Source organism: Pteropus vampyrus, unplaced genomic scaffold (genome assembly GCF_000151845.1).
Source record: "Pteropus vampyrus isolate Shadow unplaced genomic scaffold, Pvam_2.0 Scaffold82, whole genome shotgun sequence".
NCBI lineage: Eukaryota > Metazoa > Chordata > Mammalia > Chiroptera > Pteropodidae > Pteropus > Pteropus vampyrus.
The window spans coordinates 6,294,812-6,319,575 of NW_011888863.1; the positions used below are offsets into that span (position 1 = coordinate 6,294,812).

Consider the following 24,764-nt stretch of genomic DNA (forward strand, 5'->3'; position numbering starts at 1 on the left):
CTAGTTTCCTAGCAGAGGGTAAAAAAACCCACAGTGGAAACATACAATGGATCTTAAAGCTTCTGCTTGAAAGTGGCACATGTCATGCCATATACATTCTACAAACCAAGTCAGATGGCCACTAAGCGATGTACGGTTCTGCAGAGTGGGGCACCACAAGCTGTGCAGCTAAGTCTGGCATCAGCGTGAGAGGAATGTATAATTCTTCCATGGTGATGGACAAGGAATACTTTTGAAGAATGTTCTGTCTACTACAGTTATAAAATCTTGACACTTGCTATAAACAGAAGCTCATCTGTTATGTGATGAAGTCTGAATGTCGGCTAACTTCTGTGGCAGGGACAGCCCTTTATACTCACCCCACCATTTCATTTTCTTCCTAGGCTTGTAGGAAGGTAGCCTTTCTCAATCCCTTTCCATCTGTTTGGGGCTAGGAGACTATGGCCAGTGGATTATGGGGAGATGTGATATGTAGCACTTCTAGACCTAGCTCCCAAACATCATGGCAAAACCCTCCTTTTGTATTCCCTCCGTGCTCCTCCCTTCCCTCCCTTCACCTCCCCTCCCCTCCCCACATTATTAGGGTGAATACAGAGGAGCTCACCTCTCCAAATCACTGCTCCGAGGAGGTGTATCCAGAACTGCCTGTCCAGAAACATCTACTTTGAAATGTGGGTTAGAACAAATGAACCTTTGTTGTGTTAAGATACTGAGATTTTGTGGTTCCTTGTTTCTGTCACCCTTTCCTGACCAACGTAACCTTGCTTTCTGGTTTATTTAATGATGCACATTTACTAGTGGTGATATTTTGTAGCAAAGTGGACAAATACAACATACCCCTAAAAACTGCTGCAAGTACACATACATTTCTGCTGTAGAAATATAAATATGTGACTGAAAAAATGATTTTAAATTTTATTTAATTTTAATTAATTTAAACTTAAATGGCCACATGTGGCTAGTGGCTATCTTATTGGACCACAGCTTTCTACTGTCTCAGCAATCTAAATATAAAAACAAAATGATGTTTTTACCAGGACCCCAGTGTTTTCGAGTCTGTGTGCCTGCACACACTGGCCCAAAGAAATGCATGAGCAGGAGCTTGCAGTATAGAAAGAGAAATAGTTTAATATTGAATTGGCCAATCTGGAGATAAGGAGATAATGCTAAAGACCCAACTCCCTGATGGCATGTGGGTTACAGATTATATAGAGTAAAATCAAGAGACACCAAGGGTTAAGGAGTTCAAAGTCGTGCTGAGAGCTGATTGGTCAGAGGCGAGGTAAGGGGTAATAAATCATTTCTTCAGGTCTTGAGGACAGTTCTAGTGTCACTCTGTCTGGTCTCATGAGAAAGTAGCCAGGAGGTCGCTCTACCTTAGGGCTCAGGAGCTGAAATATAGCTAAGGTCAAGATATTATCTGTAGCCTGCCAGAAGTCCAGACCTTGTGACCATTAGTCAGGTCTGGGCTATTGTATTATGCTGCCTCAGAGGGTTGCTGATGACCTGAAGAAAGGCTAGGTCTCTGAAGGAGAGAGAGAGAGAGATAAATTATAGAGCTAAGATTTAAAACTAAATTTAATGAGTCATAAGGACCCTTAGTTTCACTAAGTCCGACACTTTATGACTAAGAGCCATAAAAATGAACAACAGAAAGTAATCACATCTTTATATAATATTTTCTTTGTGATGGTTGTGACATTGGAGTACTAGTCGGAGTTCTCTACTAGTACAAGTTGACAGAAGGGTTCATGTTAATAGCTTCTAAATATAGAGTGCAGAAGAGCAAATGGTAGACTGGACATTTTTGCCAAAGTATAAGTGGGATCTTTAATGATATAAAATAAATGTAAAATGAATGACTTAATATTCATTTCTGAATTTTCATTGCGAAGTATGTGAGATGTATTAGAGTCGAAAACTTTGAAACTGTTCTTCCTTTATTAAATCTCTGTATTACATTTGTGAAGATGGTTATGAGCCTGGGAATCATTTACAGGTGTTATAAAAAACTGTCTATGTTTCTTTATGTTTAAAGGACTGTTTCAAAGTATCAGCTGAGTCATGTAATGGAAAGAACATTGGATTCGAAGATAAATATCTAGATTATGTTGTCTGCTCTCACTAACTGGATATATGAATTTGGACAGGTTATTTAAACTTTCTGGGTCTCATTGTCTTCTACAGTGAATTTATGAACTTTGATTACTTGCCAACCTCTAAAATTCAATAGTTGAATATTCCTTACTTTCAGTCATTTTTTTTTCTCTTTAATCGTTTTTGATTCACATGTGGATTGGGAGATATTAGAACTGAACCCACCTGTGTCAACACGACTTAACTTTCTGCTTCAGCAAATTCTTGCCCAGTAAAGTAATAAACAACTTCACTGTTTGCTTTAGGGAATTCTTGCAAATCAATTTATTAGGACAGTTTGCTCACCTGGCCAGACACGCTTTCTTATTAGCACAATATACTGTTCACCTGGACAAACAGCTTGACAAGTATGTGGAAGAATGACATTACGCATTATGGTCTTAAAAGTGAATCTGCTGTAAATACCTTATTTTTCCTTCAGACCCTACATAGTTTGTATATGGGTGGGAAAATACCTTATTTTTCCTTCAGACCCTACATAGTTTGTATATGGGTGAGGTTAATTATAACAAGATCAGTGAGTTCATAACCATTGGGTTAATTATAACAAGGTAGGTGAGCAAAATCAACTTTCTAAGTTAAATATAGTTTACAACTTAATGTAAACAATCATTTGTTTAAACTATACATTCTAAGAAATTTGGTTTTCTATAACAAACATAGACTTAAGGTTACAGGCTAAAGCCTTTGCAGTTTGAAATCGCACACCACAGAGGTTTCCTAACATCGCTTACCTAACATTTAAGAGCTGTTTATACCATTTGCAATGACATGAATGAACCTAGAGGTTATTATGCTGAGTGAAATAAGTCAGACAAAGAAAAATAAGTACCATATGGTTTCACTTATATGTGGAACCAAGAAACAAAAGGAACGAACTAAAAGAAAACAGGCCCACAGATTCAGAGAACAATCTGATGACTGGCTGCCAGAGGGTAGGGGGGTTGGGGGGCGGGGAGGAAAGGGTGAAGGGATGAAGTACAAATGAGTCATGGGACGTAGAATACAGTATAGGGAATATAGTCAGTAGTATTGTAATGGCTATGTGTAGAGCCAGGTGAGTGATAAGAGTAGTTGGGGGGAATCACTCTATAAACTATATAAATGTCCAACCAATGTACTGTATACCTGAACTAATATAAAATTAAAAAAATAATCACTTAAAAAGAGCTACTTACTAGTTTGACCAGAGACAGAGCATCTGCAAATTTAAACTTAAAGCAGAAATTTGTGCCTGTTGCTTATGTGTTCCTTGTTCAATGTGTTCTTAAGACCACCAACTGTGAAAGTACTTTTTAGCTCATCATATTTCTGACCAACATCTTGAGTAACCTGTGCCAAACTTATTTTTTGCTGAAGTTTCTCGCTAAGTACTTTCATTGCCTGTGAGTTCTCTCTTTAAAGGCTGAATTAATATATTCTCAAGTTTATAATATTTATTTCCTCATGAAGCTTGATAGGAAAAGCTTTGTCCTTAGGTCCACAGTTTTAGCCCAGGAAATTCAGTCACGGATCTGAGAGCAGCTTGTTTAGGCTATGGGGTTAGAGCTTAGAGTGTGCCTTTAAGAAGGAATAGCCTCAAGAAAGAGTCCTGTGACATTTACAGTTTATTGCTTCGACATAGCTGTTTTGATGTGGACATGTTATTGACTGAAAAAGACATTTGGATTTTCAGTTAAAATAAATTACCAAATAATGTGCAAAGCAAACAACCTCACCTTCTGAGCCTCACCCCACTCTTGACCAGCCTGTGGTATTTTCTTTCCCTCCCTCCTCTCTTATTTTCCTTTTCTCCTCACCCTTGCCCTGTTGATATTGTCTATAATGGCAGATCAGAGATGTGGTGAGGCATAAAAGCAAAGAGACGTGTAAGATGGGTCGAGGTCGAGGATTGAATTAACATCTGGCAGGCCAACCATGAATAACTAACTAGACAGAAGTTTACCAGCCACACTTGCTCATCTCTGGAAAAGCCATCAGACATCAAAGGAAAACATTTCCTGCTTTCTGAGATTTTACTTCTATCTTTAAGGTCCTCATCCCAAATTCCACTTCTCTTATTTCTCCCTAAAAGCTAAAGGCATTGATGAAGCAAGGGGTCAGGCTGGAAATGTTTGGGCCTATGGAAGAAAAATTCATATTAGTACTGGCTTGAATAAAAGAAGCTGCTTATGGCTATCAGGTTATTGCAATCAAGCCCAAAGAAGGAAACCAAAAAGTCTTAACGTTTTCTTACTGACAAAAGAATTTAAGTACTTTACCAAGGATGTTACACATAGAGGAATGAAGACAGCTTCCTTGACAGCCGGTTAGTATGTATAGCTTCGAAGTCCATGTCTGTGTTCCCCAAGAGATAGGATTAACCTTCTGAAGTCTGGATGTCTCATAATAACTTGTTACAGACTAGTTAGGACACTTTTATAATGACAAGATACAGACCAGCTATAAGTAAGACAGGAAAGGGCCTTCATCCAATATCGATTAGGATTTATACTCTTAGTATTTCCAAGTCCTACATATTGTGACTAGTTGTTACCTGTATCATCCAGCTGTGAGTGACTCTCTACTATAAATCTCTGAGTAACAAGCATGTATCGTTTTTCTTTTTTTTTTCAGTCCTTTATAATGATGATTTTGAGGAAAGGACCAAATATCCTTAAACTTCTCACAGACTTTTTAATACTTTGGTGGGGGGGCGTATTATAAGGGTAAAATATATTGATAAATGTTCCAAAAATACTGAAGAAAAAAAAAATAATGAGGAGACTGAAAGTCTTCCATGGTCACGACCAAGGTCAGGGATGAATGTTGAGTTACTTGGTAATAACAAAAACAGCAACTGTGGACTTCGTTGGGACTGTCTGAACAGCCTGCTTTATAGCTGAGTACTCCTGCTTGTTAGTGCATTTTCTCACCTCCATCCTCCTCACGCTGGTGTTTGGGAGGCCCGTCTAATCCTACTTATTTCACTATCTCACACTTCCCTTTTAGTTCTTCTCCCTGTACCAAGGTTTGCTTTTCTTAAAATGGCGCCCTGCTCTCATGGCTTCTCTGATGGTCTGTCTGTAAATAAGAACTGTCCATCTCCTTCCTCCTCCCTCTAAGACCTTTGGCATACCTGTCGCCTTCAATTGGAAGCTCCTTCCACTTCCTTCTTGCCAGTTCACTATCAGTGGTTTCCTTTAAGACCAACATGTTTGAGCCTAGGTTTCGGCAATTACTGGACCTGTGATTCTAAACAAGGTTCTTAACTTTAATTTCGCTTAATCTTCTGTCCTTTCGACATTGCAGGCCGAGCTTTTGACTTTTGTACCTACTGTTTGTTTCCACCCTTATTGATATTACAATTTTTTTTTCTGTTAATACTATATGCTAGAACTCCACAAAAGGTCAACAGAGTAGGGATGAGTTGCAGAGAGGAATAAATGTGAGGCAGAAGGGAAGTTATTGTGAATTAGAACAAAATTTGTTAAGAGTTCTTATAAATTTCTGGCAAGAAAGTATTGAGGATAGTTATAAGTTAAAGAATTATTTATGATACTATATCACTTAGGATTAGGATTCATCCAAATTTTACAGAAAACTAATGGATATGGCTTAAACATAAAAGAATTCTAGGGGTAAGTTGTTCAGAGTTGTTGCAGCAGTTCTGTGGTTACAAGGGGCCCAGGCTCCTTCTAACATTCTTTCCTGCTATCCTTAGTGCTGGTTTACATGCCAAAGGTCTCCTCATAGTAACAAGATGCTCCTAGTAGTTCAGTCATCCTATCCAAGTCTCAGGCTAAAAGAAAATAGAATGGCAAAAGTGGATATCTCTCAACTAAATTAGCATCCTTTGAAAGATCTTCCCTAGCTTTCATTTGCTTAACGTCTGCTTACAATTCCTTGAACACCCGTAGAAGCCAAGGAATTTAGGAAAAGTACTCTTTAAGCTGGAGACATTGCCACCCCAAATAACATCAACATTTTTACTAAGGAAAAGAGAGAGTGGACATTGTGTGGGCAACTCACAGTCCTTTCTATGACAGCAAACTAGGGAAGAGCTAATTAGATGATGGTTTTGCCCTAGTTTAGCCTGAACAATCTCATATCTTTTTCTGCTTAAACTGTTTTAGTATCTCCTAACTACGTATAAGTTCACAGTGAAAGTTTCATATTATCTTATTAATGCTTCTTATTAGGTTTTTCATATCTAATTTCTTGCTGAAGTTCTGCTGTATACAGTATGGGATAGTTTATGCACAGGCTCTGGGGTTGGAATTCTAGCCATGCCACTTACCAGCTGGTGACTTTGACAGGTTACTGACATTTATATGCAAATAGGGAGTGATGTATTTGCTATATAAATAATGTTTTTTTGACTGAGGCAGTTTTTAAAAATTCAAGTAAAAGATCACATTACTTCAGATGAGGACAAGAAGACACACTCAAAACATACGGGTTCATTCACTTTGTTAACCAGTAAGAACATTAAGTGCCTACATACAGAGAAAAAGAAATAATATATCTAAGAAATATTTTTTCTTACTTGATTAATAGTAGAAGTCACTTGATCTATTCTCTATAGTAATCTTAAGAGAGAAGAACAAAGTTAGAAGTATCACGCTACCCGATGTCAAACTATATTACAAGGCTGTAGTAATCAAAACAGCATGGTACTAGACTAAAATCAGACACAAGAATTTCAATGGAACAAATAGAGAGCCCAGGAATAAACCTATGCCCACAGGGCCAATTCATCTATGACGAAGGCAAGAATGTACGGTGAGGTAAGACAGTCTATTCAGTAAATAATGTTGAGAAAACTGGACAGATACATGCAACAAAATGAAACCAGGCCACCTTCTTATACCATATACAAAAATAAACTCAAAATGGATTAAAATCTTAAATGTAAGACCTGAAACCATAAAACTCGTAGAAGAAAACATAGGCAGTAAGCTCTCTGATATTGCTCATAGTAATATTTTTTCTGATACGTTTTCCTTGCCGAAGGAAACAAAAGAAAAATTAAGCAAATGGGACTCTATCAAACTAAAGAGTTTTTGCACAGCAAAGGCAACCATCAAAAAAACAAAAGAACAGAAAAAAGAAAGAAAAAAGAAAAGAAAAGGCAGTTTACTGAAAGAGAGAAGATATTCACCAATGATACATCTGATAAGGGGTTAATATCCAAAACTATAAAGAACTCATGAAACTCAACACTCCAAAAAACTAACAATTCAATTAAAAAATGGGCAGAGGACCTGAATAGACATTTCTCCAAAGAGGAAATACAAATGGCCAATAGACATATGAAAAGACTCTCAACATCACTAATCATCAGAGAAATGCAAATTAAAACCACAATGAGATATCATCTCACCTGTCAGAATGGCCATCATCAATAAATCAACAAACAAGTGTTGGAGAGGATGTGGAGAAAAGGGAATCCTCGTGCACTGTTGGTGGGATTGAAAATTGGTGCAAACACTATGGAAAACAAAATGGGGGTTCCTCAAAAAATTAACAATAGAACTACCTTATGACCCAGCAGCTCCACTTCAGGGTATTTATCTGAAGAAATCCAAAATACTAATTTAAAAAGATATATGCATTCCTACATTTAATGCAGCATTACTTACAATAGTCAAGATATGGAAGCAACCTAAGTGCCCATAAATAGACAATTGGAGAAAGAAGATGTGATACATATACACAATGGAATATTACACAGTAATAAAAAAGATCGAAATTTTGCCATTCGGAACAACATGGATGGACCTGGAAAGTATTATACTAAGTGGAATAAGTCAAACAGAGAAAGACAGATACCATATGATTTCATTTATATGTGGAATCTAAAGAACAAAATAAATGAACAACCAAAAAAAACCCAGAAACAGACTCATAGATAGAGCACAACCTGATGGTTGGCAGGTAGGAAAAGAGTTAGGGGGATGGGTGAAAAAAGGTGAAGGCATTAAGTACAAATTGTTATAAAATGGTCATAGGGATGTAAACTACAGCATAGGGAATATAGTCAATAGTCATTAATATTGTAATAAGTATGTATGGTGCTAAGTGGGTACTAGATTTATCAGGGGGATCACTTCATAATCATATAAATATCTAACCACTATGCTGTACACCTGAAACTAATATAAAATAATATTGATGTCAACTGTAATTGAAAAAATTTTAAAAATTATTAAAAAACATTGACAAAAATAAATTTGAGACAGAACATTAATTCATATATATATTCTCTTACATCCTAGTCACAACTGAGTTTTAAGAAAATCTAGGTCATATTCATAATTCCATTTTACTACTGTTTTTTGCTAATATCTGCAAGATCAGGAATATTTTCTCATTACTTTCTTTAGGTTTCAAAAAGCCTAGTGTATTTATTCCTCAGAAATAGATCATAAGATCTTTTTTTCTGAATAAAAACCTCTTTTCTATGGTGTTTTCTTCTGAAGCAAGGCTTTCCTTTTTTGAGCCCTGAACGAAAATAATTTCCTTTGAGGGATCTCTCTTATTCAGAGGAATTGGAGTGAGGTCCCCCTGCCTGCTCCTTACTTCAATATCTTATGATCATCAGTGGAGCACTATGGACTAGCCTAGGAACAGGCACACTATGTCAATATGATTTATGGTCGGCTTGGCACTCAACATCAGTGGGAAAGGAGGGGCAATTCATTAAATGGTGCTAGGGATATTGATTATTCATATAAAAATAATTAAAATAGATCTGTACTTATTTCATCCACAAAAATCGATTGAAGGTGAATTAAGGGACATAAATATAAAAGGCAAAACTTTAAAATTTTTGGAAGTAAAGAATAGCTTTATGACCTTGAAAGAAGGAAGGATCTTAAATGATACACAAAAAGTGCTAGCCAGAAGAAGGGATTGGTCGTTGGACTACCTTAAGATCAAGGACATTAATTCATCAAAAGACATCTCTAAAAGAGTTGTGGGGGATGCCACAAACCGGGAGAAAATAGTTGCCATGCATATAATGGACAAATAATAAACAGGTACCCACCTGTTCTTTAGAAAATGAGACCTCACTTCATCAAAGACACTGTGAAATGAGTTAAAAAAAACAAGCCATAAATACTAGGGGAAGATATTTGCCATGCATATAAATGACAAATTAATAAAGAAAAAAATCATTCTGTAGGAAAATCCTTGAATAGAAACTACACTGAAGAGAAATTGTGAATGGTAAATAAAAATATGAAATGTTTAACTTTATTAGTAATCTGGGAAATGCAAATTAAAACCACTTGGTAATACTGTTTTACACTGCCCGGGATGGCAAAAACTTTAAAAGTCTAAAAGTTGACAGTAAGGATATGGAGCCACAGAAACTACTAGACACTGTTGGTGGCAGTGGGAATTAGTTCAGCAACTTTGGAGAACCCTGCAGTCTTGTCAGGAATAGTTGAACCTGTGTGTCAGTTACAACCCAGTCATTCACCTCTTGGCTCATACCCTAGAGCAGTGATTCTCAACTCTTCCTTATATTGAATCTCAAAATGAACACGTAGGAAATACTTAGGCCAGGCCTTACCCCAGACCTATGGTTACCAAATTGTGTGCCTAGATGCTCCGGGGGCACCACCACAAACTCACAAACTCACAAACTCACAGAGGACCCTGGGATATTTTACATGTTCGAGAGGAACACAGTGATACTTGGAGTCTGTTGACATTGTGTGAACTATTATCTCAAGATCAGTTCAGTTTCAATGTTAGATTTGCTACATTTTTTCTATTATGCAATATTTTGCAAAGCTAGATTTCAGTAGTTGCTCTCATAAAAACCAGATGCCACATGAAAATCAATGTGGAACAAGAAATGAAGGTGGCAGGATCCAATCTGATTCCAGGGTTGAGAAGTTGTGCAGTGCCCAACAAGCGCACACATCCCATTAGTAAGTAATCGTGGTTATTTAAGAATGAAATTAAAATATTTTTCTTTCAATTTATCTGCATTCGTTTGTGAAATAGAAACTATATTGTTAGGCTATAGACTTACAAAGTTGTTTGGAGTCATTTAGTATTTCTTCTGTCCTAGGGGTGTTTTTCAAAAATTATTGAGACACCAACTGTACCTTGAACCAAGAATGTTTGAGAATCTCTGTCCCAAATCAGTTAACTAAAAATATTTGGAGATAGAGTCTGTGTGTCTTTGTTTTTTAAAAAGCTTCCCAGGTGATTTTAATGGGCCGCTAGGGCTGAGAAACACTGCTAGAGAAACACACATGGAATGCTATTCAGAGTATTAGTGTAATGCTATTCAAAGTATTATCTGGAGACCAGCACTGATTTGCAAATTATTTTCTACAGGTCTGCATCAAGATAAATATTTATATTAATCATACTATAAGTGAATAATGGTACAGTTTTGGTAATCCTTTTCTTCCCTTATGTTTGTTCCTGTTAAATTTATTGAAATATAATTTTATGCATTATATTTAATGATAAAAAATAAAATAATTGAATACTGGTGAGGATATGGAGCAGCATGAATGCTCATTCATTTCTAGTAGGAATGCAAAATGGTGCAGCTATTTTGAAGAGTTCGTTGATGTCTTAGAAAAGTAAACATTTTTACCATATGATCCAATAATCATGATACTTGGTTTTTACCTAAAGGGATTGAAAATTTATTTCCACACAAAAACCTGCACACAGATGTTTACAGAAGCTTTTTTCATAATTTCCAGAACTTGGAAGCAACAGGCTGTACTAAGTAAGGTGAATGGACATAAACTGTCATCCATCCAAACAATGGAATGTTGTTCAGTACTAAAAAGAAATGAGCTGTCCAGCCATTGAAAAGACATGGAGGAACCCTAAATGCATGCTACTGAGTAAAACAGGCTAATCTGAGAAGGCTACATAACTACATGATTCCAACTATGTGACATTCTGGAAAAGGCAAAACTTTGGGAGATCAGTAATTGGCAGGAATTGGGAGGTAGGGATGAACAGAAGGATTTTAGGGCAGAGAAACTACTCTGTATGAGACTGTAATGGTGGATACATATCATTGTGGGCCTCTCCAAACCCACAGAATAAAAAACACCAAGAGCAAACCCTAATGTAAACTGTAGACTTTGGATGATAACGATGTATCAGTGTAGGTTTATCAGTTTTAACAAATGTACTTCTCTGGTGGAGGCTTGTGTGGGGCAGGGAATATATAGGAAATCTCTGTACCTTCCTCTTAATTTTGCTGTGTACCTAAAAAAAAGCCTTAAAGTTAATTGGGACTTATATTTTGTATTTTTCTTCTCATATTTCTTCCTAGTAATTTATTACTTACACAGCACTAAGGTTTAATCATCATATAACAAACCACATATACACTTTGAATTTTGACATATGCATACACTTGTGAAATCATCACCACAACCAAGATAATGAACATATTTATCAGTTCCCAAAATATTTTTGCACCCCATTGTAATCTTCCCTTTTGCCCCTCCACACCACTTCCTCAATCCCACTTCCTACCCCTTCTCCAGGGCAACAACAATTCTTCTGTTTTCTGTCATTATAGTTAAGTTCGAATTCCTTAGAATTTCATATAATTGGAATCTTACAGTATGTATGCTTGTTGTGTCCAGCTTCTTTTGCTCAGTATAGTTATTTTGCAATTCAACCATGTCATTCCATGTATTAGTAGTTCTTTTTATTGCTGAGTAGTATTCCATTATATGGATATACCACAATTTGTTCATCCATTCGCCTATTAATAAACATTTCAGTTGTTTTCAGTTTTTGGCTATTAAAATAAAGCTGCTATGATCATTTGTATGTAAATCTACGTGGACACATGCTTTTATTTATCTTGGGAAAATGAATACGTAGGAGTAGAATGGCTGGGTCATAAGGTAGATATATGGTTATAGTAATTTATTTTTATTGTATTTTCCAAAAGCATCAGTCTACTAAGGATTAAAAGTAAAACTGTCCCTTCAGCAAATGTATTTTAAGAAACACTAGCCTAGGAGATATGTACAAGAATGTTCACAGCTATACATTGTAATAGCAAAAAACTGGAAGCAATCTGATCATCCATTGTTAGGAGATTAGATTACAGTCATGCACTGCTTAATGAGGGAATATGTTCTGAAAAATGTGTAGTTAGAAGATTTCATCATTTATGAACATCATAGAGTGTACTTACACAAACCTTGGTGATATAGCCTACTACTGTAATTGTGCTATACTTTCATACGACTGGCAGTGCAGTGGATTTGTTTATACCAGCATCTCTGCAAACACGTGAGAGACATATCTTGTGCCGTGATGTTATGACAGCTTCATCATCACTAGGCGATAGGAACTTTTCAGCACCATTATAATTTATGGGACCACTATCATATATGTGGTTTGTTGTTGACTATGTTATGTGGCACATGACTGTATTAAAATGAGGTACATACTTATTCAGAAGACTATAACAATAGAAATAGATAAATTACAGCTACACTAATCAAAATAAATTGTAGGATTTAAAGGTGAGTTAAAAAAAGCAAATTGCAAAAGAAAGAATATAGATGAATTTTTAAAAATAAGATTAAACAATATTACACATACAAACATATATGGTAAAGTATGAAGAAAAGCAAGAAAATTATAAATATAAAATTTAGGATAGTGCTTACTTGAGGAGGGGTTGGGGTACAGTGAGGGAGATAGGACCAAGGAAGGGCAGACAGAAGCGTTGAGGCTAATGGGTCCTGGTCTATTTCTTAAACTACAGAAATCCATTTTGATTATTTTTTGTGTGTGTTTATATTTTGTTACGTATTGACTTTTGTGTATATTCAACACATGACAACAAAATCTAGAAAAATCTCTGAACAGTTGAATAGGGACTTAAGCAAGACAGAAAGTACCAATTACAAACTATCAAGGATAGAAAAAAATCTAGACTTTAAGTAAATACATATTCGAATGATAGACTATTAGGTATTATGTTTGAGAAAATCGGGCATTAAATCAAATTATCATAGAATATTTTGTTAAGAAATATAGAAATGTGGTATGAAGTTCATTAGAATGATGCCCTGTAGCCACATAACATAATGATTAAATCAGTTAAGGATAAGTGATAGATTGTTTTCAGAAATATAATCGGGTCTATGGCCATGTCACCCTGAACAAGCCCGATCCCGTCTGATCTCAGAAGCTAAGCAGGGTTGGGCCTGGTTAGTACTTGGATGGGAGACCACCTAGGAAGACCGGTTGCTGTAGGCATTAAAAAAAAAAAAGTATATATATATAATTGGTCTCATCAAGTTAAAATGCATATTTTTTATTTTTTGATTAATTAAAAATGGCTTACAAAATGCAAAATGAGAATCAAAAATTGGTAATTAAATATCCTGTATTTTCCAGATGGTTAGAATTTATAATTGGGTATAAGTTAACTTAAAAGCCAGAAAAGATAGGGGAAGTAAAGAACAAGTTGACAGTTCTTACTAAAAGAAGATTAAACAGAATTCTTTGTTAAACCAGATAGCCTATGCCTTGAGAAATTTGTTTGGTTTTTTTTTTTTACATATTTAATGGCTTAATAAGAAAAGAGATACATCAGAGCTCCCTTTTCTGGTAAGAGGTTTGGTGTTTCAGAAATAGGGTCTGCTCTCTGTAAAGAGATGAACAGCCTCCTGAGTCATGTACAGGTAAGTCCAAGGAAAACTTTTATACCAGAGAATGTGACAGCCTGCCAGAGACAAATCTGAGACTTCCAAAGGGTGGGAGGGAGAGAGTGGGGACTGATATTTAATAAGCATTTACTGCGTCCAAGGCATTTTGCTGTAGAGTTTATACCTCTTATTTGATATCCTTGCCTTTTAGGGCTAGTCTGTGCTTACCTTTAAGGTACATGTTTTTATTCTCATTTTACACAAGATATAACTGAGACAGAAATTCAAAGATCTTGCCGAAGATTTTAGGGGAAGCAGATTTAAACACAAATGCATGTGATTCCAAAGCACGTCATCTTTCTACTAATAATAGCCAGTAATTATTGAGCACTTAACTATATTTGTACCATGAACTATTCCAAGTGATACATAGATTTTATCTTTCAAGCCTCAAAACAACATTATGTAATAGAAATTATTATTCCCATTTTACTGATGAGAAAACTGAGGCACAGAATGTTAAGTTACTTGCTCAATGTCATATAATTAGTAAGTGGCAGAGTTGATTCAGTTCAGGAGTGCATGCTTTTAACCTCTTTTGCTTCTCATGAGCACATGTGCCCTCCCAAGGATCAGGCTTGATTCTAATTGTCAGAGAAACCTTTGACTTCTAATAATGTTTGAACCATATGAGTCATGGAAACAGATTTCTCCCAGCTGGATACTTTTGGGCTGTCTCACCTCCAGTGGTTCCTTCTATTCTAATTGGGTCATACCCTGTAAGACACTTTGCTGCTGGAATATAGTGGTTTGGGAAATGTTTCATAGCCTGTTCTAACAAGTTAACTAGCTTATTTCTATTTTTATGTACTTTATGATATCTTTTGGGCTCATTGTTCTCCACAGAATAAGAATGAATCCTTCATAGAAGTTTCAGTTCTATTATACTTTCGAACTCCATTCTTTTAATGGACTTTTCTTAAGACAATGTAAAACGAGTGATAATTAAACATTATTTAAATCATTTTATTGGATTATAACGCATATCCTTTCTATTCCCAAAGTATTTGAAGTAGATTAAAATAAAACAATACAATAGGGTAAAAATAATAAAAACTCAAAGCTATAGAGAAAACAGGAGATAGTTATACCAGAAACTTAAATTGCTACAGAGCATTTAATGCTGAATTTTCTGGTGACTGAGGCAACAGAGAAATAGAATTGGTCAAATAATGTTTATTATATGTTCAAAGATGGTAAAGTCGTACATAGAGGAGGATAGGTTTCAGTGACAGGCCAGTTGCTAGCCTTTTCTTTTCTACAAGGTAAATCATGTCTAAATAGTCCCCGGAACTCTCAGATAGTAAAGTGCTGTAGTAGGGACTTTAAAGAACTGCCACTGATAGTCTTTAAAGAGGGGTCATGTCAGTGCTGTAATTCTTGCTCAGCAATGCTTACACTGAGGCTTATTCCTTTAGGGAAAGGTCAGATTCTTGCTCACTCCCTACTTTCTTCAGGTATCTGCTCAGAGTAGGTATTTGGTCAGAGGTATCATCTCTCTCCTCTAAATGAGGCTTCCTCTCTCTACAACCTGCCTTACTCTCTATCCTTGCACTGTCCAACCTGGCAGCCATTAGCCATATGTGACAAAGTTACAAAAAATAAAATCTTCAGTTCTTTGGTCACACTAGTCACCTTTCAAGAGCTCATTAGCCACTTGTGGCTAGTGGTTACAATATTAGACAACACAGATACATCATCGCAGAAACTTCTATTGGGCAGTGCTATTTTACGCTCCTCCCCCGGCTTTCATTTTCTTTTTGGAACTTTTCCAACATTTTGTCATGCACTTATTGAATTCTTTATGTTCCACTAGAATATATGCTCTGAGTAGCAGAAATATTTTTTGTAGAACATTATCGAATCCTCACTGCCTAAAGCAGTGCCTGTTACAGTTCTTTGTAGTTACTTGTTGAATAAATGAACAGATGAGTGAATGAATTTTAGTGTTTTGAATTAAGAAAATATTTTGTCTAATGTCCTTGGGTGACCTAGTACACTGCTCTGCTATAATTTTTAAGATGAAAGAATGAAAATTCTGTAACCAAGGACACATATTTTAAAGATAATGATATAAATAGCCAAACTTTTATTTCTTTTATCTTTCATATCATGAAGGAATAATAAGTATGAAAATTCTGCTCACAGTAACAGTAATTCTACTTAACAGCTAATATATTGAACATGAAGGTAAAAACTGTCAATTTTCTTTGGATTAAAAATGTCGGTAGAATGAGAAAACAAGGTAGTTATTATATAGCTAATTGGACTTTCTCTGGTATACAATTTAAAGCAACTGTGAAATATTGCAAAGGAATATATTAAAGGTAATATTTTGCAATTATAATTACATACATAATGAGAAATTATAATACATTCTAAAATTGTATAGAAATGTCAGTTTACCTCAATTAATTTCAAATAAAAATTATGCATGAAATGATTGCACTGTCTAAAAGGAATTTGCTATCTGGATAAAATAGAACTACAAGCATTACTACCCTAGAATTGCCTATAAATAGACACTGAAGCCAGTTCTGTGATCTCTGCCAAGGATGCAGCTTCAGTTGCCTTGAAAAAGATTGTTTCTCTTCTCATAGGCCCCACTTTGTCAGGATATAGTTGGAATGGTGGTGGAGTGGAGAGATAGCTAGCAGAGCCAGACACGTCTGGTAAATCAACTTTCACAATTAGCCAGTGGATAGATGTCAGTTGGCTGTCATGCCCAATTTCAATTACTGACAATTAGGAATTAGGCAAAGTAGGAGTATTTTCTCCTTCACCTTCCCTTTCTAAAGTGCAGATATTTTCTGAGTAATGTTAGTTCTCGGTGGATTTGGAAATGCAGATTATTGGGTATCTATAGCCTATGCAGGATTGGTGTTATTTTTCTATTTCAAGTACAGATGTCCTTGGATAACCTTGCATACCTTGAAAACAAGGTTTTCAAATCAGGTCCAGTGAAGGACAAGTTCTTCATAAAAATAATGACATATTTGGAGACCTATATGTTTAGTTAAGGTTTCTAAGCTGCAATAAATGTGTTAAGGATTCATCAAAATTTTTATAATAGCAATTTCAATTCTTAATTCTTTTTTGAAAATCCTTTCCATGTATATATCTGAAATTTTTAAATTTTCTTTGGTACTGGATCCAGAATACAATTTATAAAACTTTACATCAAGATGGAAAGATAAATTCACTTTCTGTTAAGACTTTGGGTTGTTTTATGCCAGGAGAATATTGCCTATGTGATGAGAATAATATGAAAGCCATAGACTGCTTAAGTCCATTGATTTTACTCAAGCAGAGTAAAGAAAATGGCTCTGTGGAAGTTTTCTATTACATAGAAGTGAGAAAGTAGTTGTGAAAAAGAAGCTAGCTGAGGTACTTGACACACAGTTCATGCTAATTTTAAATTGTACTAATACTTGACTATAGAGTCAGGATTCCTTTGCCAGGATTCGAATCTGCTGAAGACTTCATCAGGTCACTTGGGGAGATGTGCTGCCAGAATTCTCCAGACCTCTCCTCTCCAAAAGCTTTTTTTTTTTTTTTTTAATGCCAAAACCCAGAAACGAACCATCTAAAGGCTTTTAAAAAATTTATTAAATTTATTGGGGGCGATGTTGCTTAATAAGGTTTTATATAGGTTTCAAGTATACCTAAAAACATTTTAACGGGTAGTGAATTCAGAATTGACTTCATAGACTCTGACCATTATTGATAGAAAAGCAAAGTAAACATATCGCCGAAAATAATTTTTCATTTATTTGTGAGTCTGTATGCTTTTTTACTACATGTAGAAATTTGGCTACTCAAATAAGAATTTCTCTCTGTCCAGTGCCTGAACAGGCCAAGGGCCAGGAATGGTTTTCTCTGTACAGATGAACACTGATACCGAAATCTTTCTTTCCAGTTGATGCTTAGGAACCATATTTTGATTTTGATCCATGTCAAGATTTTAAGATAGTTTATTGAGAGAGACATGGATCTCCACATTAGTATTTTTTAAATTTCTTCTATGAGTTTAATTTGAAAAAGAGTAAATCAGTAAATCATGCTTTCCTCCTAACTTTTGCCATGTCCCTTATAAAAATTAACATATACCTTTTCTGCCTCTAGTTTTGTAAAAAAAAAGGGTGTGAAACTAAGTTTCACAGGTTAATTCCAGCCTTATTTCTTCATGGACTTTTATGGCATTTTAAATTTCAAAACATAATAATATCACAAAGTACATCATAAAGCTATAGTACTTTTAATTGACTATATTATACCTTTGGTGTTTGAGCACATACATTCTTTATAACTCTATGTGCCAGTATTTTACTAGATCTATCAACTCCTTTAGAGTATAGACTATACTTACTTACTTAACTTTTTATTTTGAAATAACTCTAGTCATAGAAAAGACTTGCAAAAACACTGCACTGAATTTCATGTACCTACTATACACAGTTTCCTCAAATGTTAACATCTTACATAATTATATTACAATTATGAAAACCAGAAATTGTATCAATATTATTGATATAATAATATTGACCAATATAAAGAATTTATCCCAATTTTGCCAGTTGTCATATTAATGTCTTTTTTTAGGTCCAAGATCCAGTCCAGGATCCCACAGTACATTTAATTGCCAGGTTTCCTTAGTCTCATCTAGTCTGGAGGAGTCTTTCTCTATTTTTCCTAACTTTAATACTTTTGAAGAGTCTTGGTCAATAATTTTGTAGAATGTCTCCCAGTTTGAGTTTTTATTTTTATGATAAAAATTGGCTTATGTTTTTTTGGCAAGACTACCACAGAAGTGATGCTGTGTACCTCTCAGTGTATTATATCAGATGGTACATGATGTTGATATGTCTCCTTGATGCTGATGTAACTTTTGTCACTTAGTTAAGGTCTACCAGATCTCTTCACTACAAAGTTACTATTTTTCCCATTGGAATTAATAAGTATCTTGGGAGGAAATACTTTGAGACTATACAAATATTCTGTTTCTCATCATACTTTTTGTCTATTAATTTTATGTTCCACTGATAATTCTTACTTGCAACAATTATTAATCGGTGTTTGTCAAATGCTGATATATTTTATTTCCATCATTCCTTCTACATTTGTTAGAGTTCTACTATGAAAGCTATTTCTTCTCTCATTTAGTCAGTTATATCAATGTAGACTCATGAATATTTATTTTATTCTATGGATTATAATTCATTACTATAATTATTGTTGTCCAAATTATCCCAGATTTTATTACTTATTCTTTGGTACCACAAGATGTACCAAGTTAATTTTGCTCCAGCCCAAGAATTGGTTCTTTCTCCAAAGACTCCTAGTTCCTATGATTGGAGATTGATATTTAGAAACAAAATTCGGGTGCAAGGTATGCTCATTGCTATTGGTATGCCATTACTTCTAGGCCCTCTCTGCTGACAGAGCTAGGAAATATTTATATGTGTATACTTAAACATAAACGCCTCTCTTCTATCTATCTGAATATTTATCGACCTAATAAAGACTATAAGTTCATTGTAATACTTCTAATTACAACCCAATACCACTAGTTTTCTTCTAGACTTCTTCCCTTCCTTGTTTGTAATTCCTTTCTCCAATGGCGAGAAACCCGGCTTTCATTATTGTAATATATTTACTTATTTGCTCAACCCTAGTATATATATATAAAGAAGCTTTAGAATTGTGATCCCATAATCTCTATGAGAAACAAATTTACTAACTAGGTAGTAGTGTTTGGGTACAGTTCCTTTTGTCTTTAGTTTTACAGTATATAGCAAAAATACTGGTTTCCAAAACTATTCAGGTTAGACCTTTTTTCTCCACTCTTTCAATGTAGTTACGTTGTTCATTTGTAATACAGCCAGGTTCATTTATTGTTTGTATTGCATTTGGGTTCCCCTGACATATAGAGATTGACTTTAATTATCATTTATTTGGGAGGTATGTGAAATATTACTGTAGTTCCGAGAGTTAAAACTATATGAAAAAGGCGTACTAGAAAAGCACCACTCCCTGCCTCATCCCTTGTATCACATTTCATTTTCCCATTCTTTTCACCTCATTCCCACTCACCTCCTGAAGACAACCAGTTTTATTAGTTTTTGGTTTATTATTCTGTATTTCTTTTGGCACAAATAGATACATATATGTTATATGGTGACTACATTTTAATGGCTTTGGTAATGGGCAATTTGAATGCTGTTTGATTGTTTTGTCTGTTAAGGGTAGTAGTCATAATTGGTGTATCTTTACTGCTAATATATCAGAAAACTAATGAAAGTCTTATTTTCTTTCCTAGAATGAAAATTAGAACATGAATTTTGTTGGGCTCATTAGAACTGTACTGTCGATCCTTTAATAGGATTTGTCCAAAAAAATGGTAGCATAAAGCAAGCAGCAATGTTTTTCAAGTGTTGTTTAACCCATATATATATATATATATATATATATATATATATATATATATATACACACACACACACATATATATGTATATATGTGTGTATATATATATATATTTAGCAAGATATCTAAAAATTTATTTCTCCTTATTAATTAATTTAAAGCATCAGTAAGAACTGCTAGACTGTTACATAAAATATGTATTTTTTGCTTTTAGAGGTCTTGCAGAATAGCTCACCTTACAAACAAGGCAAAACAAAACATTTTCCCAAGTCTGTTTAATAGTGCCATTACAGTGCATTTTATCGTGCACTCTTTTTCTTTTCAAATCTTCTGCAGGCCTTTGGGCAGTCCTTCTCCATCCACCGTAAAGTTGCTGAGGATGGAGAGACTCGGGAGGAAACGCTTCTGCAAGAGTCGGCCTCAAAGGAAGCTTACTACCTGGGGAAGATCTTGGAAATGCAGAACGAACTGAAACAGAGCCGGGCTGTGGTCACTAACGTACAGGCAGAAAACGAGAGGCTCACAGCTGTCGTGCAGGATCTGAAGGAGGTAAACGAATTCCCTATGAGAGGTTGGTGGGAGGGAGAAAAAAGATGAAGTTCTCTGGAGGCGAGAGGAATAAACCTTTTTCTTTAATCAGAGGAGTGTATTAAGCAAAAAGCACATAATACTAATGCTAGCACTTTTTCTGCTTTCTTAGTGAAAAGGCAACTTGTTCTGAGATGAGCTTTCTTCTCTTTTATTGTCTGTTAAGAATTAGAGTCTTTAATTTATTATTTGGGAATTGGGCTTACTGCTCTGCAAAGGAATTTAAAAAATATAATGCCCTTAGCACTTCCTCCCCTTTCCTGTTTTAATACATTGTGGAGAAGAATGGTTGATGGTAATACTCTGTGTCAGCACTAATTCAAAATGACAAGACTCTTTTCCCTGGGGAATGAGACCTAGGGGAGTGTTTTGAGGGGTCTTAGAGCCTGGTGATGGAGAGCCATAAACTATTTTTCAGGTTGTAGAGAAGGCAGCAAATTGCAGCTGCTGTGAATTAGGTCAGGGAGACTTCCTTCCTCAGTCCCTGTTTCTATCACTCTTTCTCTTCAGCTTTCCCATAGCAGCATCATGGGAAATATTCAGGCTGGTCAAGTCAGTCTGCCATTGATGCTGGGGACATTGGTAGCCAAAAGCAGCTTTATCCACCAAAGCCTTTAAAGAACATTTTTGGAAACTATTAAACCATCCACTCTAGTTTTTGATATGAAAGCTGCAAAAGAGGTGCAGGTGTCTTCTCATTTCTACACGAGTGCAGTAGACAAACAGAAGATTGACAAACAGGTACCAGGTCCACTGCTAACTATTGTAGAAATAGAAAAAAGGTAGGATGAAAAAATTTTTTAATGTTGTGAAGTATAACAGAAGTAATCCACTGATATCTTTCTGGAAATTAGTGACATATTACAAATAGAGTTTCATTATTATGAGACATAAGTTGTCCAAAATTTATTGGAATACTGGAATTCCATCAATAATTTACACTTAGACATGTCCAAGTTACAATGAACTATCTACAGTGAGGTCTCTGCTTTACCTTTTCATCATCTTTGGACATGCCCAAGTATAGTAATATGACTTTGGAGAGAGAAAGGAGCCAAACAAGTGGAAGTTAATATGATTAGTACTAAGACTCGAAGTACTAAGTAATATGAAGAGCATGAGACAGTTTTCAAGATGTCCTGCCTCACTTCTCTTCGCTGCAAAGGAGCGTTAAAAACAAAGCTGCTCTCCAATTCTTTATCTGATGCGTCTGTATGTGCCAAGATTGGGCAGTCACTTGCTTACCCTTACCCAGTGAGGGACATTTCTGTGGAGCAGTGGAAGCAAAAGCCTGATTAGGTTTAAGAGAGAATAAAAGGACAAAAATTGGAGACAGAGAGTAGAGGCAACTTTTTCAGGAGTTGTTTTGTTTACAGAGAGAACCAAAGAAATGGGAGGTAGCTAGGGAAAGAATAGGCTCAAGAAAAATTTGTTGTTTTGGTTTTTTTTTTAAGACGGAAGAAATAATAGCATCTGTGAATGCTGATGGGTGTGACCAGTGGAGAGGGAAACTTCAACTTAAAGTGGAAAGAGGGGAGAATGCCTAGAGCAATTGATTTCCTTGATTGAGGAGGATCCTTGAGTGAGGAAGAGAGGAATGGGATCTGGTGCAAAAATGGACAGATTGCATTTAGAAAGGAGCAAAGAAGTTTCATTTACAGTAATGCCTGGAAAAGTATGCAGATGTCGGTACATCAGTACGTATGAATGAACAGTCTTTGAAAGTCCTTTTCAGGCTGCTTCAGTTTCCTCACTGAAGCAGGAAGCAAGGTCAGCCCCTGGGAGGGAAGATGGGGGTGTTGGGGATTTGAGGAGAGAGAAGTAGTAAGATGGTAACTTGGAAGAGTGAGTCACTAAGATATGAGCATGAGACTGAGTCAGTGAAGCAGGAGGAGAAAGTCCCTCAAGAGGAGGAATTCCAGGAATCAAGATCATCTATGTGCATATTGAGAACCCAGGAATCAAGACCAGAAATTCTGGACATATTGACAATGAGCCAGGAGCTAAAGCCTTAGACAGGTGCGGGGGAATGAGTCGATATTTGGTAGGTGACAGTAACAATGCTGGTAGTGAACAGTGTACAGTGTCTATGCCTACCCTGCTGCCACTACCTTGTCCCAGAGGAAGCTACTGTTAATTTGTTTCCAAAAAAATTTACACTTGCCAGCTTTAAAAAGATCTTATGACGACATGCGATTTAAAGCAGAGGAGTTTTAAGAGAAGAGGGGGCAGAATGCTCTGAGAGCAGCCATGTGGTGCAAAAGGGGCACTCACCCGGCTTCCAAGTGAGCACTTGAGAGAATTGCAGGGGAAACAGTGTGCTCAGGGGAGTGTCAGATTTCCATTAAAGCATGGAGGATGTGCATTATGCACATCTGTAAAATCATCTTGATGCCTGCCATAATCCCATATGCTCATAGTCAGTGGCTATTGATTAAAATGCATACATTGTAATAAGGAGCATATACATTTCATTTCTCTTTTTAATGACTGGAAATATTTCTCCCCATGATTTGGAAAGTTAAGTTATTATATTTGTCAATGAGAAAAAACACAATAGCTTTTGAATAGTTCTCAAAATGATGTCAGTTGATTTTATTCAAAAATATCTTTAGCTTTTTTGGAGTTATTTTGGGGAGGTAATAAGGACCTACATCACCATAATTCCAAACATTTGGGGGGAAAACTTCAAAAATATTTCCAACATTCAAATGTTGGACATCATTTGGACACAGCTTCAAAATAGTACCATTTTTGTTTATGACTCTTTTCTTTCTACATTAGACAATGAGAAGGGGCACAAACTTCTGGCCTGATATTATAGTAACATCAACTTCCAGTGTGATAGCCAGTCATTAAACCAATGACAAATGGAGAATTAAATGGGAAACTGCAGGGAAGGTCAAGCTAAAGTTAGAAATGGCAAGAAAGCATCGCTTGGGGCATACTGTAGAAATGGCAACTCTGAAGCTGACATTTGTAAAAGAAAAAGTTTGTTTTTAAAGTTATCCTGTATAATTGCTTTACTTTTTTAAGGGCAATTAAGTTTCTTTATCTATTATCTTTCATCGTTTAAAAATAATAAACAGTGAAAGCAGCCTAGATTTTTATGTAATATTAGCATGCATATGGATTTCTTTTCTCTCTTCTTGCCCTTCCTTCATCCCACCTCTACCTCCCTTCCCTCTCTTCTCTTTCTCATCTTGTGAATAGGGTCAAACGCCAGTTTTCTACATCTTGGAATATGAGAATAAAGATCTGTGCACATTTCATTTTGTACATATTGATTCTCGAACTAAAAATAGCTCAATTCAGTCTCGAACTTTTTCTCCCACCCCAAGCTCAGGTTTGGCTCCCTGTGCAGACTATGTAGAAGGAATAGTGATGCACGATCAGCATTTCAGCTGGAATGCTTAGTGGCCAATTTTAATCTTTTTTTTTTTTTTTTTTACATCTTGACCTCTATTTCCAAAGAACGTTCCAGTTTGCAGGTCTAGCCTTATTAAAATTCTGTTCAGGCATTTAATTCTTCTACGGAAATTTATAGCTTATTCTAACAATCAGGGATACTTCGATGAACTAAAAACTTAATTTCTTGAAGGTTATAAGAAACATACGTGAGCAAGGAAGGAAGAGCAAATTAATGAGTTAGTTTAGTGATATAATGAATTTTGCTATACATCTTGAATTATACTTTTTAATGCTTAATCAACAAAGATATTTTTAAAAATAAATATTATTGACTAATTACACTAGATCAATTAATAGACCCAAACTTGAACTTTCAGTTAGAATTAAAGTAGAATGCTTTGCATCCCATAAGGACTATATACTGATTACCTTCTTAACTAGTTTCCTCATTATCACTTGTTC

The 24,764-nt window shown here is 35.6% G+C and overlaps 1 protein-coding gene and 1 pseudogene across 11 annotated transcripts in view; both read left to right on the forward strand.

Annotated features, from left to right (window-relative positions):
* BICD1 (BICD cargo adaptor 1) overlaps positions 1-24,764 on the forward strand; it is a 179,659-nt gene that overhangs the window by 63,347 nt on the left and 91,548 nt on the right. For 10 of the 11 annotated variants that reach the window (XM_023532396.1, XM_011363139.2, XM_023532394.1 and 7 more), the window contains exon 2: positions 20,640-20,852. The exons of the other annotated variant lie outside the window; for it this stretch is intronic. In XM_023532396.1, coding sequence (XP_023388164.1) covers positions 20,640-20,852 — 213 coding nt within the window. The remainder of the gene's footprint in view (positions 1-20,639; positions 20,853-24,764) is intronic. 11 annotated transcript variants of the gene reach the window in all.
* On the forward strand, positions 13,307-13,425 carry LOC111741857 (annotated as a pseudogene).